Source organism: Pyxicephalus adspersus, chromosome 4, assembly GCF_032062135.1.
Source record: "Pyxicephalus adspersus chromosome 4, UCB_Pads_2.0, whole genome shotgun sequence".
Classification (NCBI taxonomy): Eukaryota; Metazoa; Chordata; class Amphibia; order Anura; family Pyxicephalidae; genus Pyxicephalus; species Pyxicephalus adspersus.
This window is the reverse complement of record NC_092861.1, coordinates 97,236,632-97,257,589: the sequence shown is the minus strand read 5'-3', so window position 1 is coordinate 97,257,589 and position 20,958 is coordinate 97,236,632. Positions and strand designations below refer to the sequence as shown.

Here is a 20,958-nt window from a genome sequence, read left to right as displayed (position 1 = left end):
GAGGGCTGAAGTGATCAGTAATAGACCACAATACCAAATATGGTATCAAAACTAACATAACAAAAAAAGAATAGCGTGACAACTAAAAAGCAAAAAAGAGATTATAATTATAGCATTGTCAAATGTGCAGAAAATTTCCTCAATAGAAAGTCAAAATATATTTGAACTAAAAAAAGTATGTAAAAAGTAAAAGTGGAATACCTCACATGGGTACCACTTGAGCGTGGGGGTGGGGGAGGGGGACAAAAACAGGGAAGGCTGGAGTACTCAAAAATAGTAAAGGGTACTCACTGAAAAGTTGGTTTTGAGTTGGTTTTGAGTTGGTTTTGAGTGGCTATCCACAGGTCCCAAGTTTTATAAAATGTATTCATGTTGTTTTGCAAGGTATAGGTTAATTTATAATTTGTCATAACCCCGTTTAGTAAGCAACCAAACCAAGTTGAATGGCCGAGGCCTTCCAATAGCAAGCAATCGTGATGTGAGCTGCTAGGAAAATATATTTATCTAATCTGCAGTAAGGTTTAGGTACAAAGCGCTCTCCCCTTTTTTCAGAATGTTGATTTGTGTATATAAAAATGGCTTTGTATTGGACTCAATACATCTATTTTGTATTGAATCCAATAGTGTTTTGGTGCTTTATATTGTGTGACACTTTCATAAGGGCATTCTTTGTTTGGAAATAATGAAGCTTCACGATAATATCCCTTGGGGCACCATCTGCCCTGGGGGCCATAGTAGCTCTGTGTAAACGATCAAACTGTAGATGTAAATCATCCACTGTAGGAAGCATACTGTAGATTTGAGAAAGGTTTGCACAACAGATTTCAAATTTTAATGCTTTCAGGGGTCCACCAATACGAAAATTATCATGCCTCGAATGATTTTCCAGGTCTTCCAATTTATTTTGAGCACTTTCTAATCTAAAGGCCCCTCCAATGAAGATATAGCAGGGGAGTTTTGAGTAACTCTTTGGATAGTTTCATACGTCAAAACATGCAGTAATGTGGCATCCCCAGAAAAGGTAGTTGTACTAGAGTGCTCTTCAGGGATACTTGCAGAAGTGAATAGATCCCGCTCCGCAGTATGAGGTGAGCTAGGGACCATTAACAAGGAATTAGTATCTGAGATTTGAATGGAGACCCTGCCATTTGTGCATCAGGTTTAGGGGAGCACATGGGGGGGTCTGCTAGCAGCTGCAGGGAGAAAGGATGGCTTAAATGCCTGCATTAATTCTTTAATTGCAGAGCGCGCTGTGGAAGCGCGTACTGTGAAAAAGGCTGAAGCCACCATCTTGGAAGACTCGGGAGCTGGCTTTTCTGCTCCTTCCTGGGGTTTCTGGAGCTGTTTACCCCGCATCGTGAGCTTGCCAAGGGAATAATGTGTTAATATATATCTTATAATATTTTTATTTTATTTTTTGTTTCTTGTGCCAAAAAATGTCCACAAGAAAGCAAAATCTAAAACATTTGCTCACAAAATAGGTGTGACACTTAAATGACCCAAAAGGGGGGGGGTCACTTCGGGTTTGTTTTTTTTTCACTTTAAAATTAAAATGCAGGATATCTTCACAGCAATGCTGTGGTACAAACATTGCATATAAACATGTTGGAAAAAGAAAACTGGAATAGCTTGCTGTGTTCTTGCATTTAGAATGCACAGAGCAGCCCACAGTTAATAGTTTACACATTGGAAGCATGCATGATTATCAGTCTAGGGGCAATGGTACAATTTGAACAGTATCACTTTTAGGTATTCTTCTCCATACATGTGTGAGACTTTAGGGTTTTGTTAACAGTGATAAAACAATCAAAAGATACAAGAAAATTGAGTATCTGTGTCCAGAATATGTGTAAATTCTTTTTGAAAGATACCCTTTTGGCATGTGGCCTGTTAATTCTTTATTGTCCTGAAAAGTTCAGGCCTCACTGCTAACCATCACTTCCAGGTGTGTAACTTTAATAGGGAAAGATAAAGCTTTTTTTTACCATGTCTAAAGTGATTTTGCATCACCAGGACAGCACCATGAACATAAATTAACAGGGTCTTCTAATGACAAAGCGATGCTATTACATTGATTCAGTATTGTGCACTAAATGTGTGACTAGATGCAATAATTATAGGAACTGACTTTTGTCTCTCAGGGAGAAGACGCTCAGGTTCTGGGACAAATTGAAATATGCTTTACTAAAGATTTTATTCTGGTAGATTGTACAGAGGAGCTTGAAGATGAGCTGACTGAACAGATGAGCATGAAGTGGAGAAAATCCTATCAAGATTTACATGTTTGTGATAAGTCTATAAACATTTATTACCCACCTGTACAGGAATTGTAGTTGTCCACATGGAGGGCCCACATAAAATAAAAAAAAAAAACTTTGGTCTTCGTTCCCATTATGCCACTGGCATTTGCCATTTGGCATCTTTAAATTTAAAAAATGATAAAGCAAAATGTTCAAATGCACTAATGAGGAGCCAATAGTGTTTTTCAAGGTATTGGATATTGGCATTAACACTGTCATTATGGTCCTTACACTCTACTGTATAGTATAAACATTTGCATCAATTGCTTCCTAAATGCCCTGTGATCTGTTGTCCCTTTTTATCTTTGTTCCGTGTTACATTTTAAGTATTTCAGAACAATAAATGTCATTTAAAAGTAGACAACATGTATTCTTCAGATACACAAAAGCCAAGAGAATAGGTCCAATATAGCCTTGTAATGAATTCTCAACTAAACTAAGTGTGTAAAAAGCAAGCATTACACACTTTCCTACAGTTCCTGAAGAGTCCCAAGCTTGAGCTCCTATGAACCTTGGTTTACACAAGCTTAAATTTGCTTAACTTGATGCTGTGTCTGTTGCAACTAAAAATTAGGTCATTACATGTACTGTGAGAGCTTTTTGGCAGGATAAGGAACCCTAGGAGTGTGTGTTACAAAACTAACTGGTTAATTACTTATGGTCCTTACTAATAGGAAGGCTGGGACTTGAGCAGCCAGGACTGCCAAAGATGCATGCACAAGGTATCTATGATGGCAGCGGTAAGTAGGTTTAACATTTTCCCATCTGTTCAGGGCAAAAGTGGTAAGTAAGCAGCCTAGGTCTTTAAGCAGTTCCTGTTTTCAAATGTGAACACTTTGTTCCAATCACCTAATTGTACTACTGTCACAAGGGAATCTGATGGAAACAAGTGGCCATTGCAACACAATTACACAAGTATGGTTCGCTGTTGTCACAATTGGGCAACCTACTTTAGGATAATGCAGCCATAACTACAGATTTTGCTAACTAAAGAGGCTGCAGGAGATCGACAGCACAGAGTCAAACATGTTTGTGATGTACAATACTTAATGTCAAGGTAGATTCTTTGTAAAAGTTTGCCTGTCATCAAGTACAAGCTGCACAATACTTTTTGCAATAACATGAACAGGACTAAAAAGGTACAATACACACAGCAAGACATAATGAATTTCATGATTTTCATTCAATTGTTTTGTATGCAATGTGAGATTTCACTAGTTTTAGATTGTTGCAAAAAGTGCTAATATAGTACACATGGTTAAAAAAAACTAGTACACTCTAAGGGCTGTTCTTATAAATGATTCCTGTCAATTTTGACTAAAAGTTTGCTGACTGTCGAATCCTTCCACATTTTCTTATTTTAGTGCAAATTAAAACAATGACTTGTTCTGCTACCTAGAGGTCAAGTGTTAGAAGTACACAGCTCTTAGAATAGGAAAATTATGGCTAATCTAGGTCAAGTTAATAAGGGAATATAATTTATATCCCCCCCCCCCCCCAGAATAGATTTGGCCATGGAACTGCATACATACAACTAAACAACACACTTTTCATAGAGGTAAACGGAAAGATTTGACATTGTCGCTCTTCTGTTGCCAATGTCTTTAGCAGCAGAGTCACCAATCTGCTTCAAGAATGCTTATTGCAAAAATGGTTATTAAAGAGCCTTCTGAATATGCTAATGTCCTGACTTCACTTTGAGCTACAGACCCAAATAGGCAGTGAGATTAAAGTGGAACTAAACTGAAAACCAAAAATTTACACTTGCCTTTAATCCTGCAGGTCCCTCCATAACACTGGTCCTTCCCACAATCCAGTCCCGCGTCGTCCTGGGATTCCTCTTTGTCCCGGAACTGCCATCTTCATTCTTCTCTTCTTTCTTCTTCAGTCTGCTTGGCACGTCACCCGATCTCACACCTGCACAGTGTGAGATCGGGTGATGTGCCAAGCAGACTGAAGAAGATGTTGTAGTCGCTGTGAAGGGGGAAAAAGAAGAGAGGCGATCTCACTGCGCTTGCGTGAAATCGGCATCTCTTGCCCCTTCTGCGCATGTCTACGATCTTGGGCATGCGCAAAAGGAGCATCCAGAGCCTCCCGGGATGTGTGATGTAGGTATTCTGGGAGGCTCTGTGCACTGAGGCTATCAAGACTAAAAAGGGAAGTGCTGCACCCCCTCCTTTTTTTTTTTTTTTTTTTTTTTTTTTTTTTTTTGTTGTACAAAATAAAAAAATAAATTTTCCCTTTACATATTCCCTTTACATATAAGGGTTGTCTACCCTTTATGTAAAATGAAAATGTTGAGTTTAGGTACACCAAAACAAGGCAAATCTCGCCAATCATGTTTAGTATAAATTTCTAATATTACTCTTTGGAAATTTAACTTTTCAAAGTCAAAATTACATAGGCTTTGATTTACTTTTTAAAAAAAACTATATTTATTATAGAAAACTGAATTATCCCCTTCCAAGGATATTTCATTTAACATAGAGAATGTGGTAAAAATTCAGTTTGCAAAGACTTAGCTATAATTATTGTTTGTTTATGATTGGCTGGGTGAGTTATCAGAGCATAATCATTCACTAATGAATATTTAAAGATAATAGAATTTTAACTTGCAAGCAGACAGTTCAGTTACTAGTTAACAACCTATATTTCTTTTGGTAAATTTTCTCCATTGTATTTGCCTGTAGCCATACAGTCTTTTATTTTCCTATTACGGGTCAAGGCCTTACAGTTGCTCACCACTATTGTTGTTGTTCGAATTCGGGTTGTCCTAATGTTTGACCCGAATATAGCTGTTCGATTACGGGTCGACCCGTCCTGACCTGAATTTTGCTGCATTCAAGGCCGTGAATTCTCCTTCAATGCCTAGGGACCTCCCTCATAATGCCTAGGGCCCTCCAATAAGAGCAGGGATGCTCTCCTCTATCTTTGTTGTGGCAGGCAGCCGATTGGCTGTCTGTCACTGCATGCAACACAGGCAGTCGTTGGCCTATAAAAGGCCAGGGTGTGCCTGCATTTACCACTCCTGACAGAGATTTGCTAGCATCACACCCTCTCTGTTCTGCTTGGATTGCTTTGTCAAAGTAAAAAAAAAAAAGTACTTTACTTAGACTGTGTCACACTAATAGATAGATAGTTGGATTGTACTGTATTGGTTCAGTCCTGTAATCTACTGTACTCCAGTAGAGTGTTTCACTGTTAGATAGATGGATAGTTAGTCAGTGTTTTGCATACACACAGCCAGAGCCAGGGTACCCTCCCTGACTGCGTGCACAGTATCACACTTGTACTGAGAGACAGTCAGACAGATGCAGTGTATACTGCAGTATACAAACGTCACCACTGAAGGAAAGTGCCGCATACAACACACACACACACACACTCAGCACACTTGCATTTTTGGTGTCAACGCCCCCGCCCCCCCCCCAATAAAAAAAATCCACCTACTCTAAAAATGTACACTTTGTAAAGCATAATAGCTCCAAAGTATTTTGCAGGGTGTGAAGCCACACAAAAACTTGTAACTAGCAAGCAAAGCAGTATGAGTTTGTTTTTAACTGCAGACCCGAGAACAAAAAGCGCTGCTGTTGGTGATGGGCCTCCATTATTACCGCACCTTGAACAAAAGGTAGTAGAGTACATGACCCAGCCTTGGTCAAGTGATTGCACCCCTTCTTCCCACCGAGTCCCACCGAGGTGTTGGAGATGCGGAGCTACAAGCTTTCCTTGAAAATGCTCAGTTGTTTCAGTCAGTTCTCAGGCTTTCCCCCCACTTACTTTTCACCAAAACATTCTGAGTCAGACGAGCCACATCAAACTGGCATCAAAAGGCCGCTGCTTCCTTTTGGCACATACTCTTCTGATGATGTTGATGATGTCCTTGATCAGACATAGGGCAAACAAGGAGATCATCATAGGTAGGAAGAGGAGGTTGCAGAGCGCTCTCAAATGGGGAGAGGGAGGAAAAGGATAAAAGCTGCCCACACTCTGCAGTCTTCATGTACCAGTGAGGCAAGTCATAGTCGTCCATCGTCGAAAGCCTCGACAACTGTGGACCGCCAGCACCAGCTCCAGAGTACCTTTCGGCCCAGTTCGATGTACGCCCTTGTGGGCATTTTTTAGTGTCCATAGTGATGACAACATGGTTATCTGCAAACTGTGTACTCAGCACTTGAAATGAGACAAAAACAGAAACAAACGTGGAACAAGTTGCATGAGCACACATTTAAAAAGCCACCACCTGGTAACCTGGCAGGAACACCTTGTCAAAGCATAGAGCTCTGTGCGACCACCTCTGCCCAAGAAGCAAGCTCAAGCTGCTAGATCTTCCTCCGCTGCTTTTCCTCCTTCTGCCACCCGTGCTGCTGCCAGCATTTTGAGTGGGGCATGTAGCCGAGCATTACCATTCAGGCTCCACTAACGGTGAGTAGGAGCTCGGCTGCTGTTTGTCACATTGTTAGCAGTCAAGACCAGGCATCATTGCCATCCCCCACACCGTCTACCCCATCGTCCAATCTTTCAGTGGTTAGCATTAGCAGCATCCAACCTTCCGTCCCCCAGATGCTTGAGCACAAGAGGAAATATGTCCCAAATGACCCCAAAACAAAGCTAATCAATGCAGCAATTGCACAGCTGATTGCGTTAGAGCACCTCCCTTACCGGCTGGTGGACTCCAATGCGTTCCGTTATGCATTCCTCTGCGTGAACCCACAGGGCATTATGCCCAAGTGGCAGTATTTTGCAGAAAAATGTGTTCCTGCTTTGCATAAACACGTGCAGAGCAATGTGTCCGTGGCCCTGCAGCAAGGTGCACCTGACAACCGACAGTTGGTCGAGCAAGCATGGAGTGGGAAGATATATTTCCTTTACAGCTCACTGGGTAACTTTGCTTGCAGCGAAGGAAGATGCAGCTGCAGCAAGGCCTGCATACCTGCCTCCACCCAGAGCAAATCGCCATGCAATCTCCTCCTTGACCTCCACTTCCACCTCCTTCTTGACACGTGGCAGAGTCTGTTAGTTTCAGACGTATACCTAGATTACCTTACTTCAGCCCTGCAGAGTGGCTGCAAATTGAGGACGTGCACTGTATTATCACCTTTTGAAGAGGCGACCATGATGATCAGCAGGGATCAGGCCTGTGTCATTGCCACCATCCCCATCATATGCCTGCTGGAACAGATAATGGTGGATCTCGGACATGATACCCAGAACTGGGTATCCAAGCTTGAGCAGTGGCCGGAGCTGGCAGAACATGCCAATCAGATCCTTGCCTGCCCAGCCGCAAGTGTGTTATCTGAAAGAGCATTCAGTGCAGCAGGGGGCGTAGTGAGTGACAAGCCCATTCGCCTCTCCATAGAAAATGTCGACAGAATCACATTTATTAAAATGAATAAGGCTTGGATCGGCAATGACTTCAACACCCCCTCTGCAGAGTGAACTGATTAGTCTGCAACTGCTGCATGGCCTGCTGACACCTTGATGGGAAGAGCACTTTCACAGCCTTCTGCATATCCTTCTACTCCTCGCCCTCTACCTCTACTCTGTCTCTGAGGCCTATAACTTGCAATGTAGCTGTGTAACTGGCTAAGTTTTTTTTTATGGAGGACCTCCCTCAGGGCCCTCTGCTTCTATCTACTTTGAGGCCTATATCACTTGTAACGGAGCTGTGATTCATAATTAAATATCTGTATGTTTTGTAGAGAAATACAGAATTTTTCTGTCCCTTTGGATAGATAGCAAGTGGTATCAGAATGAAATATCTTTGTTATGAAATACAGAAATTTTTTTGGCTGTTGTGATAGATTGGAAGCGGTATCAGAATTAAATATCTGTATTTTTTGGAGATAATTACAGAATTTTTTTATGGCTTTTTTGATAGCATTTGGGATCAGGGACATTTTTATTTATTTGTGGATATATAGCAAGTGCTATCATAGTTAAATATCTGTATTTTTTTGAGAGAAATACAGAATTTTTTATGTCTGTTTGGATAGAAATACCGAAATTTTTATGGCTTTTTTGGTAGCGAGTGAGATCAAATGAAATATCTGTATTTTTTTATGGATAAACACAAAGCCAGAAAACTTACTGTATTTCTAAAAAAAACAGATATTTAACTGTGATAGCACCTGCTATTTATCCCCAAAGCCAGAAAAATTTCTGTATTTCTCTCAAATAGATATTTAATTCTGACAGCACTTTTCTATCCAAAAGACCATAACATTTTCTGTATTTCTCCCAAAAAATACAGATATTTTATTCTGAAAAAAAAACATTTCTGTAATTCTTTTAAGAAAATATAGATATTTTACTCTGATCCCACTTTGCTATATATGCCCAAAGCTAGAAAAATGTCTGTATTTCTCTCAAAAAATACAGATATTTAACTGTGATAGATCTTGCTATATATCCACAAAGCCAGAAAAATGTCTGTATTTCTCTTTAAAAAAATACAAAATACAGATATTTACCTGTGATAATTCTTGCTATATATCAACATAGCCAGAAAACTTATTGTATTTATCTCCAAAAAATACAGATTTTTAATTCTGATAGCACTTGATATCTATCCAAAAATCTTTCTTTCTTTTAAACAGATAGATATTTGTTTCTAATAGCACTTTAACTAGCTATCCAAAAGGCCATATCATTTTCTGTATTTCTGTAAAAAAAATACACATTTTATTCTGATCCCACTTTGCTATATATCCCCAAAGCCAGAAAATTCTGTATTTCTCTCAAAATAATACACATATTTAACTGTGATAGCTCTTGCTATAGATCCGCAAAGCAAGAAAACTTACTGTATTTCTTTCCCAAAAATACAGATGTTTAACTGTGATAGCTATTTATCCACAAAATCAGAAAAATTTCTGTATTTCGCACTGATTCTGCCAAGCCCGTTCCCTTTTGCATGTGATTTTGCTAGATAGTAGGTATGGACAGTATGAATCTCGTTCATCCATTCATGTCTCCAATAGCTACAGCTTCTACACTGTCCATAGAGGTGATAGCCTCAACCTCCAATGCCGTCCTTGCTCTGTCTCAGGGCCCACCGCCTCCTCCTCCTGCTGTTACTGCTGCTGCCTGCCCACTGCCCAGTACCCAGCTCTATATGCCAGTTACCAAGGCCGTGCACACTCCATCTCAGAGCCCACTGTCCTACTCCTCCTGTTGCCACCTGCCCAGTACCCAGCTCTAGATGCCAGTTATCAATGCTGTCCATGCCGCATTTTACAAAGTTACAGCCAACAAATAGGAAAAGGCAGTCCCCTACACAGCAATGTCTCCAATAGCTACAGCTTCTACACAGTCCAAATAGGTGATGGCCTCAACCTCTAATGCCGTCCTTTCTCCGTCTCAGGGCCCATCGCCGCCTCCTCCTGCTGATACTGCTGCTGCCGGCCGAGTACCCTGCTCTAAATGCCAGTTAACAATGCCATCCACACTCCGTCTCAGGGCCCACCGCCTCCTCCTCATGCTGTTACTGCTGCTGCCTGCCCAGTACCCAGCTCTAGATGCCAGTTACCAATGCCGTCCACACTCCGTCCCAGGGCCCACCGCCTCCTCCTCCTGCTGTTACTGCTGCCACCTGCCGAGTGCCCAACTCTAGATGCCAGTTAACAATGCATCCACATTCTGTCTCAGGGCCCACCGCCTCCTCCTCCTCCTGCTGCTGCTGCCGCCTGCTCAGTACCCAGCTCTAGATGCCAGTTGCCAATGCTGTCCACACTCTGTCTCAGAGCCCACTGCCTCTTCCTCCTGCTGTTACTGCTGCCGCCTGCCCAGTGCCCAGCTCTAGATGCCAGTTACCTTTGCCGTATTTTACAAAGTTACAGCTAGCATAGGAAAAGCCTGTGTATGGCTTGTAACAGAGTGGTGAAACCTGGTGGCTAATTTTTAGACAAACCCTCCCTTGTTTTTTTTTTTAATTGTACAGTGTTGTGCAGAGCTGGAGGAGTCTTGATATGTCTTTTTATTATTACTTATAGGCTGTAGAAGCTCTACACAGTCCCGAAAGATAACCCAAATTTTTCCCACATTGACTTTAATGGTGTTCAAATTCGACGTTCGATCAGCCAAATAATTTTGATCTATTCGAGCGAATAGCTGGTGAATCGAATAGTGAGCTATTCGACTAACACTACTCATCACTAGTGATGGATGAGCTTGCCTTTTTGCTGTTGGTTCAGCAAATGCTCTATCAGGTTCATTAAACTTCCTTGCTACAAGTCTAAATAGACAAACTTTACTCAGGGCTTTGATGGGAGCCTGTTGCTCGGGCAAATAGCGGAGAGCCAACTACTTGGGCTGGCTTTTGGTCATCTACATGTATAACAACCCATAACCAGCGTTTGCCAGTGTAAACAGCATTTAAACGAATGAGAAAAGCTAGAGTTTTTGCGGAATGTTAGATTGTATTTGTTGAGAAATTAACATACAAAATTACAAGAAAACCACCCTCTACTTTTTATTCTCAAACATTGAAATACCCCCAAAATCAACTCTTTGTTGATGTGGTGTTACGCAGAACATCATACAAGCAAAAACAGCAACAGGACATCCATAACAATTGCCTAAGTTTACACCAACACAGGCTCAGGCCATCCTTTTTCTGCCAAATTCTGCCAAAAATCCATAAAAACATTACGAATCCTAGCGGTCGACCTAAAGTTTTTGTAGTTACTCCCTCACCACCAACGCAAGTGAATTGGTAGATTCATATCTTAGCCCCTTGGTCAGCAAATTACCATCATATTTAAAGGAACATACCAACAACATGACGGTTCCTCCTGATAGCATCTTGGTGGCTATAGACATTGAAGCACTCTATAGCAGTATCGCACATGAAAAAGGTTTGAAAATGATCACACTGCTTGGAAAGGGAAATACCACATGAATCCCATCAGAATTCTTTCATTATTTCATTACTAAGGTTTATCCTAGAAAGAAACATCTTCACCTTTGATGAACAACATACTTGCAAGTACAAGGGGTGGCAATGGGCACGAGGTGTGTCCCATCGTACACCAACTTGTACCTTGGGGAATGGGAAAGAAATCTCTTTGAAAACCTCACTTACTTTCAACAATATATTGCTATTGCGTCACTACATCGACAATGTCCTAATGTTATGGGTAGGCTCAGCCAATACACAAGAATTTTTCAGTCAAATCCAGTTAAATGATTTTAACCTAAAATTTATATTGGAATCTGGCATTCCTGGATGTATGCATCTGTATCAATGAAGATAACAAAATCTCTACAAATTTATTTAGGAAGACAACAGCTGACAATACAATTTTGCACGCCTCCAGTGGCCACCCATGACCTCTAGTAAAGTGAATAGTAAATGTACAGCCAATACAGAAAAATTGTTCAACAGAGGTTGCCTTTCAAAAAGAAGTAAAAGCGATCCAATCAAGATTAATTGAAAGAGGGTATTTGATGAAACTGCTAAAAAGATCATTTCATTGGGCCTGAAATATCATCTATTAAGTACAGACCAATAAACCTCAAATAGTCTTCAGAAAGACGCCATCACCCAAAGATCATTTGGTGAACAGCCATTTTTCTGCACCAAACCCTAGTACCAAGAACACAAAGAGGACCTTTTCATGTGGAAGATGCTCTCAATGCCCATTGATAGATAAATCAGAATATATAACCTTCCCAAACGGTAAAATACATCAGCCAAATCATTATATCGACAAACAGTGGGTGTTATCTATTTGTTATCTGCCAATGTGGCTCTGTCTACATTGGCAAAACCAAGAGACAACTTAAAACAATATATGAACATATATACTCAATCACCTCAGGAAGAATGACACCTATCAGTTTCCACGTCGGCACCATACATAACTATAATCCTAATGTTCTATCCCAATGGTTCTTTGGCTTCTTCAGCTATACAGATATCAAACTTCTTTGTAGCGAAACCAAATGGATTTTAACCTTCAGGCAACAATTAAACCATTCCTTCACTAATTCTAATAAAAAAAGGTTTTACATTCTCTCACCACTCTATATATGTGAAGTATAAGTAGATCTCAAGACCTTTAACAATCCCATTTCCATGCTATGTTGATCACAATCTTAATTTGTCCAATAAAACATAATACTTGATTTTATGTAGTTATTTTTTAGGCCTGTGGAAGCTTGCATTAGGGGCTCCCAACAGTCACCCCACAAAAGTTCGTGAGCACCTCCTGGAAATGGCAGGTGAATTACGGTTGCTCCCAGGGCAAGACCCGGGTTCAAACGTATCCAGCCCAGCGGTGCCAGTGGAGCCCCTGATTCCGTTACACAAGAAATTTTCAGGGAACAGGCAGGACTTCCCCAACTTCCGGGACTCTTGTCATCTACCTCCTAAAAAGTGAGCCCCAGAGATGGGCATTCAACTTACCTCCAGATGATCCTTTATTCAGTTCTGTTGCTGACTTCTTTGATATACAGAAAAGTTTCTATCTTCTACGCCTGATCTGGGGGAACCCATGGAGACTGTTTCATCAAAACTAGCCCCCGGTTAGTGCAATCGATGCCTGCAAGGTGGACTCTGCTTTTACTGCGGGGACAGGTCAGGTCCTGGTCACAGGGCAAGGACCTGCCCTCGCAAAGGACCTGGAGGGTTTCAATGTATCAGGAGTGTAGAAGGGAGCTTCTCAGACTCGTTGGCCCGGTCCCCACGGCGTATCTTGGTTCCGGCTACCATATCCTGGGATGGGAGGACCCGCCAAGTCATGGCCTTTCTTGACTCTGGGGCAGATGGTAACCTCTGGACCAAGATGTTGCCCCTGACCTGGGAATACCTGTCACCCCTCTTGGGCCTGAATTATCCTTGGCTGCCATCGATGGCACCCCCCTTCAACAAGGGTCTTACACCCTCTATTACCCCAGAAGTGTACTTAACCATGGGGGCCTCCCATAAGAAGGTCATCCACCTGATTGTAATCATGGTAAACCCCCCCCCTGATTTTAGACCTCCCTTGGTTGAAATTCCATACCCTATAAATTGGGAGTCGGGTCAGATCATTCAGTAAGGGACCAAATGTCAGGCTAAATGCCTTACACCAGTAATGCCAGTACGGGCCCTCGAGGTGTTACAAAAATTGCCTGAGCCTTACCAGGAGTTTACTAATGTATTCTGCCCCCGGTCAGCTGACAAACTCCCACCTCATCGTTCCTATGATTGCCCCATTGAGTTACCATTCCCCTGGGGGTCATTTGTTCAATCTCACGGGGCCAGAAATAAAGGCCCAGAAAGAATATATCCAAAAAAACTTAGAGAAGGGCTTCATCTGTCCATCCTCTTCCCCTGCAGGAGCTGGCTTCTTTTTTGTAGAGAAGAAGGATGGCGGGTTAAGACCCTATATTGATTACAGGGGCCTAAACAAGATTACTGTGAAGAATCGGTACCCTCTGCCCCTTATGGATGACCTTTTCTCTCAGGTCAATAGGACCCAATTCTTCACCAAGTTGATTTGAAGGGGGCCTACAACCTTATCCGCATTAGGAAGGACGATGAATGGAAGACTGCTTTTAACACCAGGGATGGACACTTCGAATACCTAGTAATGGGCTTTGGTCTGTGTAATGCCCCGTCCGTCTTCCAGGAATTTGTAAATGATGTGTTCCATCCATTTTTGGGAAAATTTTTCATTGTGTACCTTAATAATATTTTCGTTTATTCATCCGATCTTCTCCTCCACAGAGCACAAGTACGCCAAGACCTCCAGAAGCTCTGAGAAAACTGCCTCTGCAAAATTGGAGAAGTGCGCCTTTGAGGTACGTGAGGTTGCTTTCTTAGGGTATATTCTGTCGGATCACAGGTTGGCCATGGATCCAGCCAAGGTCTCAGCAGTTCTGGAATAGCCACAACCCACTGACCTCGAGGGTCCTTAGTGCTTTTTAGGTTTCGCAAATTTTTATAGGACGTTCATACGAAACTTCTCATCCATTGTCCACCCTCTGACGAACCTCACTAGGAAAGGGTCGGACTTCTCGGGGTGGACTCTGGAAGCTTGTGAAGCCTTCAAAGCGCTGAAAAGGGATTTCTGCAGTGGACCCATTATGGTGCATCCAGTGCCCACTCTCCCATTTATTATAGAGGTGGATGCTTCAGGGATTGGCGTGGGAGAAGCCCTCTCCTAGTACTCTGGAGAACCAGAGAGATTGCACCCCTGTGCCGCCTTCTCCCGTAAGTTGTCTGCAGCCGAGAGTAATTATGGCCTGATATCTGATTCTGTCTGAACTCCGGCTGTCCTGACCTTGGATTGTATCTGACTACTCTTGCCTGCTGCCTGCCCTGACCTCGGATTGTTTCTGACCTGCCTTTGCCTTATCCATATGTACCACGTTTATCGGACTGATCTGTGGTTTGTGTGCCCAGGCGCATTACAGTCACTTTCTAGAATCCATTATTTTCTAAGCCTTGACTAGCACTTGCATGCCTACTTAGGCAACTACTTTTATGTACACCTTTCTTAAGCAAGATATGGTAAATTTATAATTGTACACCACGATTAGATATTTTCATCACTGTATCCATAATAATGTAAACCAATATTTTTAATAATAATAAAACATTGACGTGTAACTATTTTTACAATACCAACATGTAAACATGTTTATTATCTTACACCCTCTACACTTCTAGTATTGCTGCACCCGCACACTGATGTTGTCTGCTATAACACTCCCAATATATATATATTTCTTCTTTCACATCTATTCTTTCACATCCTTTTCCGTATACATTCTCCATCCCTCCTCCCCATCAGACTGGACCACCGGGAGACCAAGCGCCCCACAACTGTTGCGCTTCTTGCCAATTGCAATGCCCTGCAGACTTCTGCAGCGAATTGCACAACAATTCTCTCCTCTGTTTAGTCCACAGCTTTCAGCCTCAGACCAGTGGTTTTGTCGGGTAAGGGGCAGGAATGCAGTACCTCCCTACCACCTCCCCTCACACCCCATACACAGTGCGCATGCACGTGACGTGGGATGGCAATCCTCTGGCTATTTTAGGCGGGATTCGCAGTTAGTCTCTCCTAATTTGTCAGCAGACACACGTCAGCGTGTCTGCCAATCTCACTTACTCAGCTTGGCTCCTTTGTTACCATTTTAGAGGTAAGTTGATTCATCACACACAGGCTTCTCCTCACTTACCCATATTATCTATATCATCTTTATGGAATTTTGCCTTAGAATACCTTCAAGTAATCATAACTTGGACACTACCCCTTTTTTTACAGGATAACATATTTTTCAAACATAGCCACTATTTTGTTAGTAAGTGATCTGGTATGACCTATACTTACCTTTACCCATTCATTATGGTAATAAAAAATCCCTCCAACAAGTATGTTAGCCCGTGCCTCCCCCTTCCTCCCCTCTTTCCTCCCTTTTCCCTACCTTCCTATAATGAATTACCCTATTTATATATGTCACTATTTAAAAACAATGATCATTGACACTTTTCCCTGTTTACCTACATTACAGCATAGCTTTCACTTGAATATTTATCTTGACACATGTCTCCATGAACCATGTCTGTTCATCTAATAGTAAGTAACCTATTCATTCATTGTGTAACTGCTACTTTAAGTGTTTCGTTTTCCAATACCATGATACTTACTATCATCAATAGATTCACTTTGCTTCATAGTGTGTATGTATATGTATATACATATACAGTGGTACCTCGGTATAAGTCCACTTTGGAATAAGTCCAACTTGGTATAAGGCCTGTTGGACATGAAAAATTTTGCTTGGTATGCAACTTTTTGCTAGAACTTGTATGGGTCAAAATGAGTCATAATACCACGCGCTACCCTTATTTACCTCTCTCGATGCAAAGCCACAACTGGCCACGAGCGTCAGTACGCCAGTTGCTACTATTCAGTGAACAACCTGTGCTATAACTCTCTGTGAATTACATAACATCTCCTCCACCTCCCTTCTCAGCACCATCCTAGTAAGCACTTGACTCTTCTCAGCAAGGTAAAGTGAGGGTAAATTTTCATTCATTTCATCTAATTGCTTTTGTATTTATGTATTTTAGTATTTAGGAGTGTTTAAATAATTTAATACAGCCCTATCAATGTATAATATGCCTATAACAATAGGATTTTTTTTTCATGGGAACGGATTAATCATTTTCCTTTTATTTCTTATGGGAAAAATTTGTTTGGTATAAGTCCTGTATAGTGTGTATATATATATATATATATATATATATATATACACACAGTGATACTTCAGCTAATGAGTTGCCCTCCTAACAAATTTTTCAGCTAACAATTTTTTTTAATGTTTAAGAAAGTCGGCTAATGAATATGGACTAGGATATCGAATGTAAAAAAAAAAACAGTGCTGGTGTGCAGGATGGAGGCTGGGGGGGGGGGGCGTTGGTTTGCATTACTTGCAGAACAAATCTTTTGCTAAACTCAGCTGAGGTTGTGGGTGATCTTAGGGGGGTGAGGTCTTCAACATCTTGTAACTTTAACAACCAAGACAAACTCTGCAGTTGTTTCTCTTTGCATATCAAAGCACAGCTTGCTCGAGAAGTTAATGAATGTCTAGGCTCTATAAAGTTTTTTTTTTTTTTTGCTTTTTTTGTGATTAACCCACAGTGAGGATTTTTTAGAGTAACAGACACCACGCTGCCTAATAATATGTTTAAACTGTTCCAATTGGGAAGCTGTTTATCTCAGCCTTTGGTGAGTTGATGACCTTTTTTATTGTGCTTTGTACTATGTTTATAAAACTTATCTTTAAATTGTGGGCAGCATCCGCAACGAATTAAATGATTTTCTATGGAAACCTATGGGAAAACACATTTTGCCTAACAAAGATTACCATCTGACAGTATATATTGTTGTGAATGCTATGACTACGCTATACATTTGTTACGATGTGACATATTTATCATTGCGTTTTATAGTTTTGTTTGTGATCTCAATGCACTCCCTAATGAAGCCCAATCGGCAAAACGTGTCAGGATTGAAACATACCGCTCCGCAATTATCAACCAAATAGGCATTTATTGTCTAGTTGACAGGCATCAACCCTCAGGTCTTTAATTTCAGGGTTGCCTCTTTTTTTGATGTGTCATTTACTGTACTATATTGTGTTTTGCACCTTGTAAAAAAAAAATTTTGAATACAATCTAATGTTTGCCGCAAAAACCCCAGCTTTTCTCATTTCTTGAATATCTTATCGAATTTGGGGTAGGCAAATTAACTAACCATTAGATGGTGTAGGATGTCACCACTTTGTTACATAATCTACAGTGTAAACAGCAGACAGTGTTCCAAAAGATCTGTGGTTGGGCAAAAATGCAATTTAGTTCAAAAGACATCCACTAGATCGTTCCATTATTCAACAGCAAGACTGTAAATGTTTGTTTCTATTATTTATATTTGAAAACATTCATTGAGGAAGCCAAGCTCTATGGCAAAACCGTTTACCCGTTAAGAAGGCTGCAAATCCTATATTTTGGATGTTCACCTATGGACATTTTATTGTACTTTGTGGGTGCCCATACATCCCAAAAAACGCTAAAAGTTGGACACACCTTGTTTATTACCACCTAGTGTCTTTTTAATTAGTTAGCATTTTTGTACTATTGTATATTATGTATGATGTAAATACATAGTAAAAGATATTTTTTTCTATACACAATGCCAAAAGACCCCTTTGTTTTTCCTCACTGTCTTCATTCAAATTTTGCATTGGGGTAGGCATGACATTGTAATTCTCCCATTTGTAATTTAATGTGAAGGACCTTTCCACTTTTTGTTAAGGGAGGTACCTCCTCTCTGAACAGCTATTTCAAACACTGTCTGCTATTACACAACCAACCAGAGTTGGCAGAGATTAAGTTACCATGGCAACTTCTTTGTTAGCCACTTAACCACCTGGGCGGTTAGCCCGCGCCTGGTTCGGAGTAAGAAAACTTGCTACTATCGGTTACCCTGAACCAGCGGCGGGGTAGCTAAAAATATAAACATGTGTTACAGTGCAATCCGATTGTCATACAACAGAAAAAAAATACTTACCTTGTCCCCGCAGCTCCTCCCGGGACGTCTGTCCTCTACTGTCTTCATCCGGCGTGTGCAGTGACAATCTCCGGGGTTTCCCGGTGACGTCGCTGCAAGCGTCGGTGCGGGCGGGAGGAGGGAAATTCAGATAACTTTGTATTGAACTCAATACAAAAAAGCTGTATTGAGTCCAATACAAAGAAATCTTTATATATAATATATATATGACTGTATTATATATATATTATATAAGCCACTGTACAGTTACATTACACTATACACCAATTTTTTTTTTAAAGATTTTTTTTTTTTATTGTTTTATAAAAAAATTTTTTTTAAAGTTTATTAATAAAATTATTAAATTTTGGACATATTTCACAGGGTTATGCCTAAGAATTATAGCATCATTTTTTAATATAATATTTTTTATATTTAATATAATATTTTTTTTCTTTTTGCATGGAAGTATGGAAAGAATTAGAACACCCGGCGTTCGTGTAGGCGTCCCTCTGCGATTGCTGATGATGTCAGTGCATACATCTATCGCCGGGGTCGTAGCGGGAAATTCAAATATTTTGTATCGGATTCAGTACAAAGTCCTGTATCCAATCCAATACAAAATAATACAAAATATATTTATGTGGTTTTGTCGATAGGTATGTGACGTTGGACTCTGTTTTAAAATTTACCACACTAGGGAGGTGTTTTAGAAAAATATATTACTATACAGTATACCGAATTATTGCATTTTCAGTATTTTTTATTTATTTATGTCTTCTTGTTTAAGCTGATTTTTGTGTTTGGATATCTACTAGACCCTTGTTCGGACATATTTCTGTAAGTTACAGGTCTACAATTTAAAAAAAATAAATAAATGAAAAACAGTGTACCGCTTTTGGTACAGAAATCCAGACATCAGTGAAATGCCCAGGTGGTTAATATTATTATTCATAATTATAATAATAATATTAATAAACAGGATTTATATAGTACCAACATATTACACAGTTCTGTACATTAAATAGGGGTTGCAAATGAAAGACAGACACAGACAGTGACACAGGAGGAGGAAAACACCCTGCCCTGAAGAGTTTACAATCTAGGAGATTACAAACTTTTACATGGGTTTGGGAAAGTAGGGAGCTGCAATTTGAATGCTTCAATTTCATCCCTACTTACTACCTACTTCCTAAGTTGTGCCCCCCCCCCCCCCCCACATATGAACACATGGTTTCTGCTTGGATGCTGGAAAATGTAGTCTGGCTTTTATTGTAACTACTTTGAGTGTCTGTCCTAAATTATTTGCCCACTGGCTGAATCCTGAAATTAGATAAGCTGTAGTGAGTGCACTATATTATAAAATTTCCACACAAACAGATATTCTGTCTATTATTTTGCTTCTATACACCTTGTTATATTCACTTATCTACCTGATTGCTATGCACAGCAATATGTATGTATTTCTTTCCATAAAGTTTGCATCAAAAAAGTCCTCAGCCTCTGGCATTAGTTTGACTCCTATGTAAAATCCTTGGCGTATTTAGTACAAGAGAAAAATCAGTTTAAAATAATAATTAGGAAATTTGCCAAAACTTTTCAAAAGGCTTAGGCTGACATTGCTGGTGGCCTAAAAAATTTAGTCGCATGGCTGCAGTATTTTCTGATTTGCTGACCTGCAACTATATAAAAAAGTCAAAATTCTAGATCTGTGTATTTCCAAAATTGCAGTTATTTGTTTAATAAATGACAAAATACACAAATAAAACAAAAACATGTCTCTGTTTTACAAAATTTCACGAAACAAAAAATAGGAGAAAGCATAAGAATCTTTGTTCTTGGAAGGACAGACCACAACTTTATTACATGTTGCATTTTGATGTAGTTCTACTGTTTTAAAACAACCCGAAATTGTGTATAAATTGGAACAAGATGGTTAAGAAGCATATCCTAAAGTGGACAAAGGGTTGACAGCCTGCAGTAAAAGAACATGAAGTGAGGGCAGAAGTTGTCATGCTATCATAACCTAGGCTGTAAAAATAACCTGAAATAGGTTTGAAACTTTTCCCATTTTACTGAAAAAATGTGTTTTGTTGATGTCTTTGTTACCACTGGAGATTAATTCTTTCACTTTCTATGCATGCAAGAGTTTACAGAAAATCTCTCTAATGGGCTCATAGACAGGTCTATCCTTTCTTATACTACAAAATATAAAAAACATTTAAAGCATTTAATTTTACTGGATTGTACTAGAACTAATATTTTCTCTATCCATATGTGTATTCAATATAGCATAACTACTTAAGCTGTGTATATATTGTAGGCAACCAGCAGGACAGGTACTAGAGGGCAGATATGTGAGAGAGAGAGAGAGAGAGACAAGACTGCACAAGGTGACTCTGGGTTTTTCTGCCTATTTGAAAATGGACTGTTATAGAACACTGGACAGCTGAAGATAAGTGCTTATATGTTTGATCTGTAACCAGCTGATGTTAAGCCATCCTGTGAGATAATTTTGTTGTTGTGTTTTTTCAATAAAACCCTGATGCGACATCCAGTCCTGCTAGTTGCCTACCATTTGTCAAGCTAACTCCCACATATGGTGGAGGATG

General features: G+C 40.2%; 1 protein-coding gene and 1 long non-coding RNA gene across 2 annotated transcripts in view; both read left to right on the top strand.

The window, feature by feature from the left end:
- Positions 1–2,664, top strand: part of RNASET2 (ribonuclease T2) — a 35,730-nt gene extending 33,066 nt beyond the window's left edge. The window contains exon 10 of the mRNA XM_072409076.1: positions 2,142–2,664. Within this exon, the coding sequence (XP_072265177.1) occupies positions 2,142–2,333 (192 nt within the window). The 3' untranslated portion in view covers positions 2,334–2,664. The remainder of the gene's footprint in view (positions 1–2,141) is intronic.
- A 1,883-nt stretch (positions 2,665–4,547) lies between these two features.
- On the top strand, positions 4,548–20,903 carry LOC140329046 (uncharacterized). Its single transcript, XR_011920400.1, has 2 exons — positions 4,548–15,871; positions 20,670–20,903. It is a non-coding gene; the product is annotated as an uncharacterized lncRNA (long non-coding RNA).
- Positions 20,904–20,958: the final 55 nt, after the last annotated feature.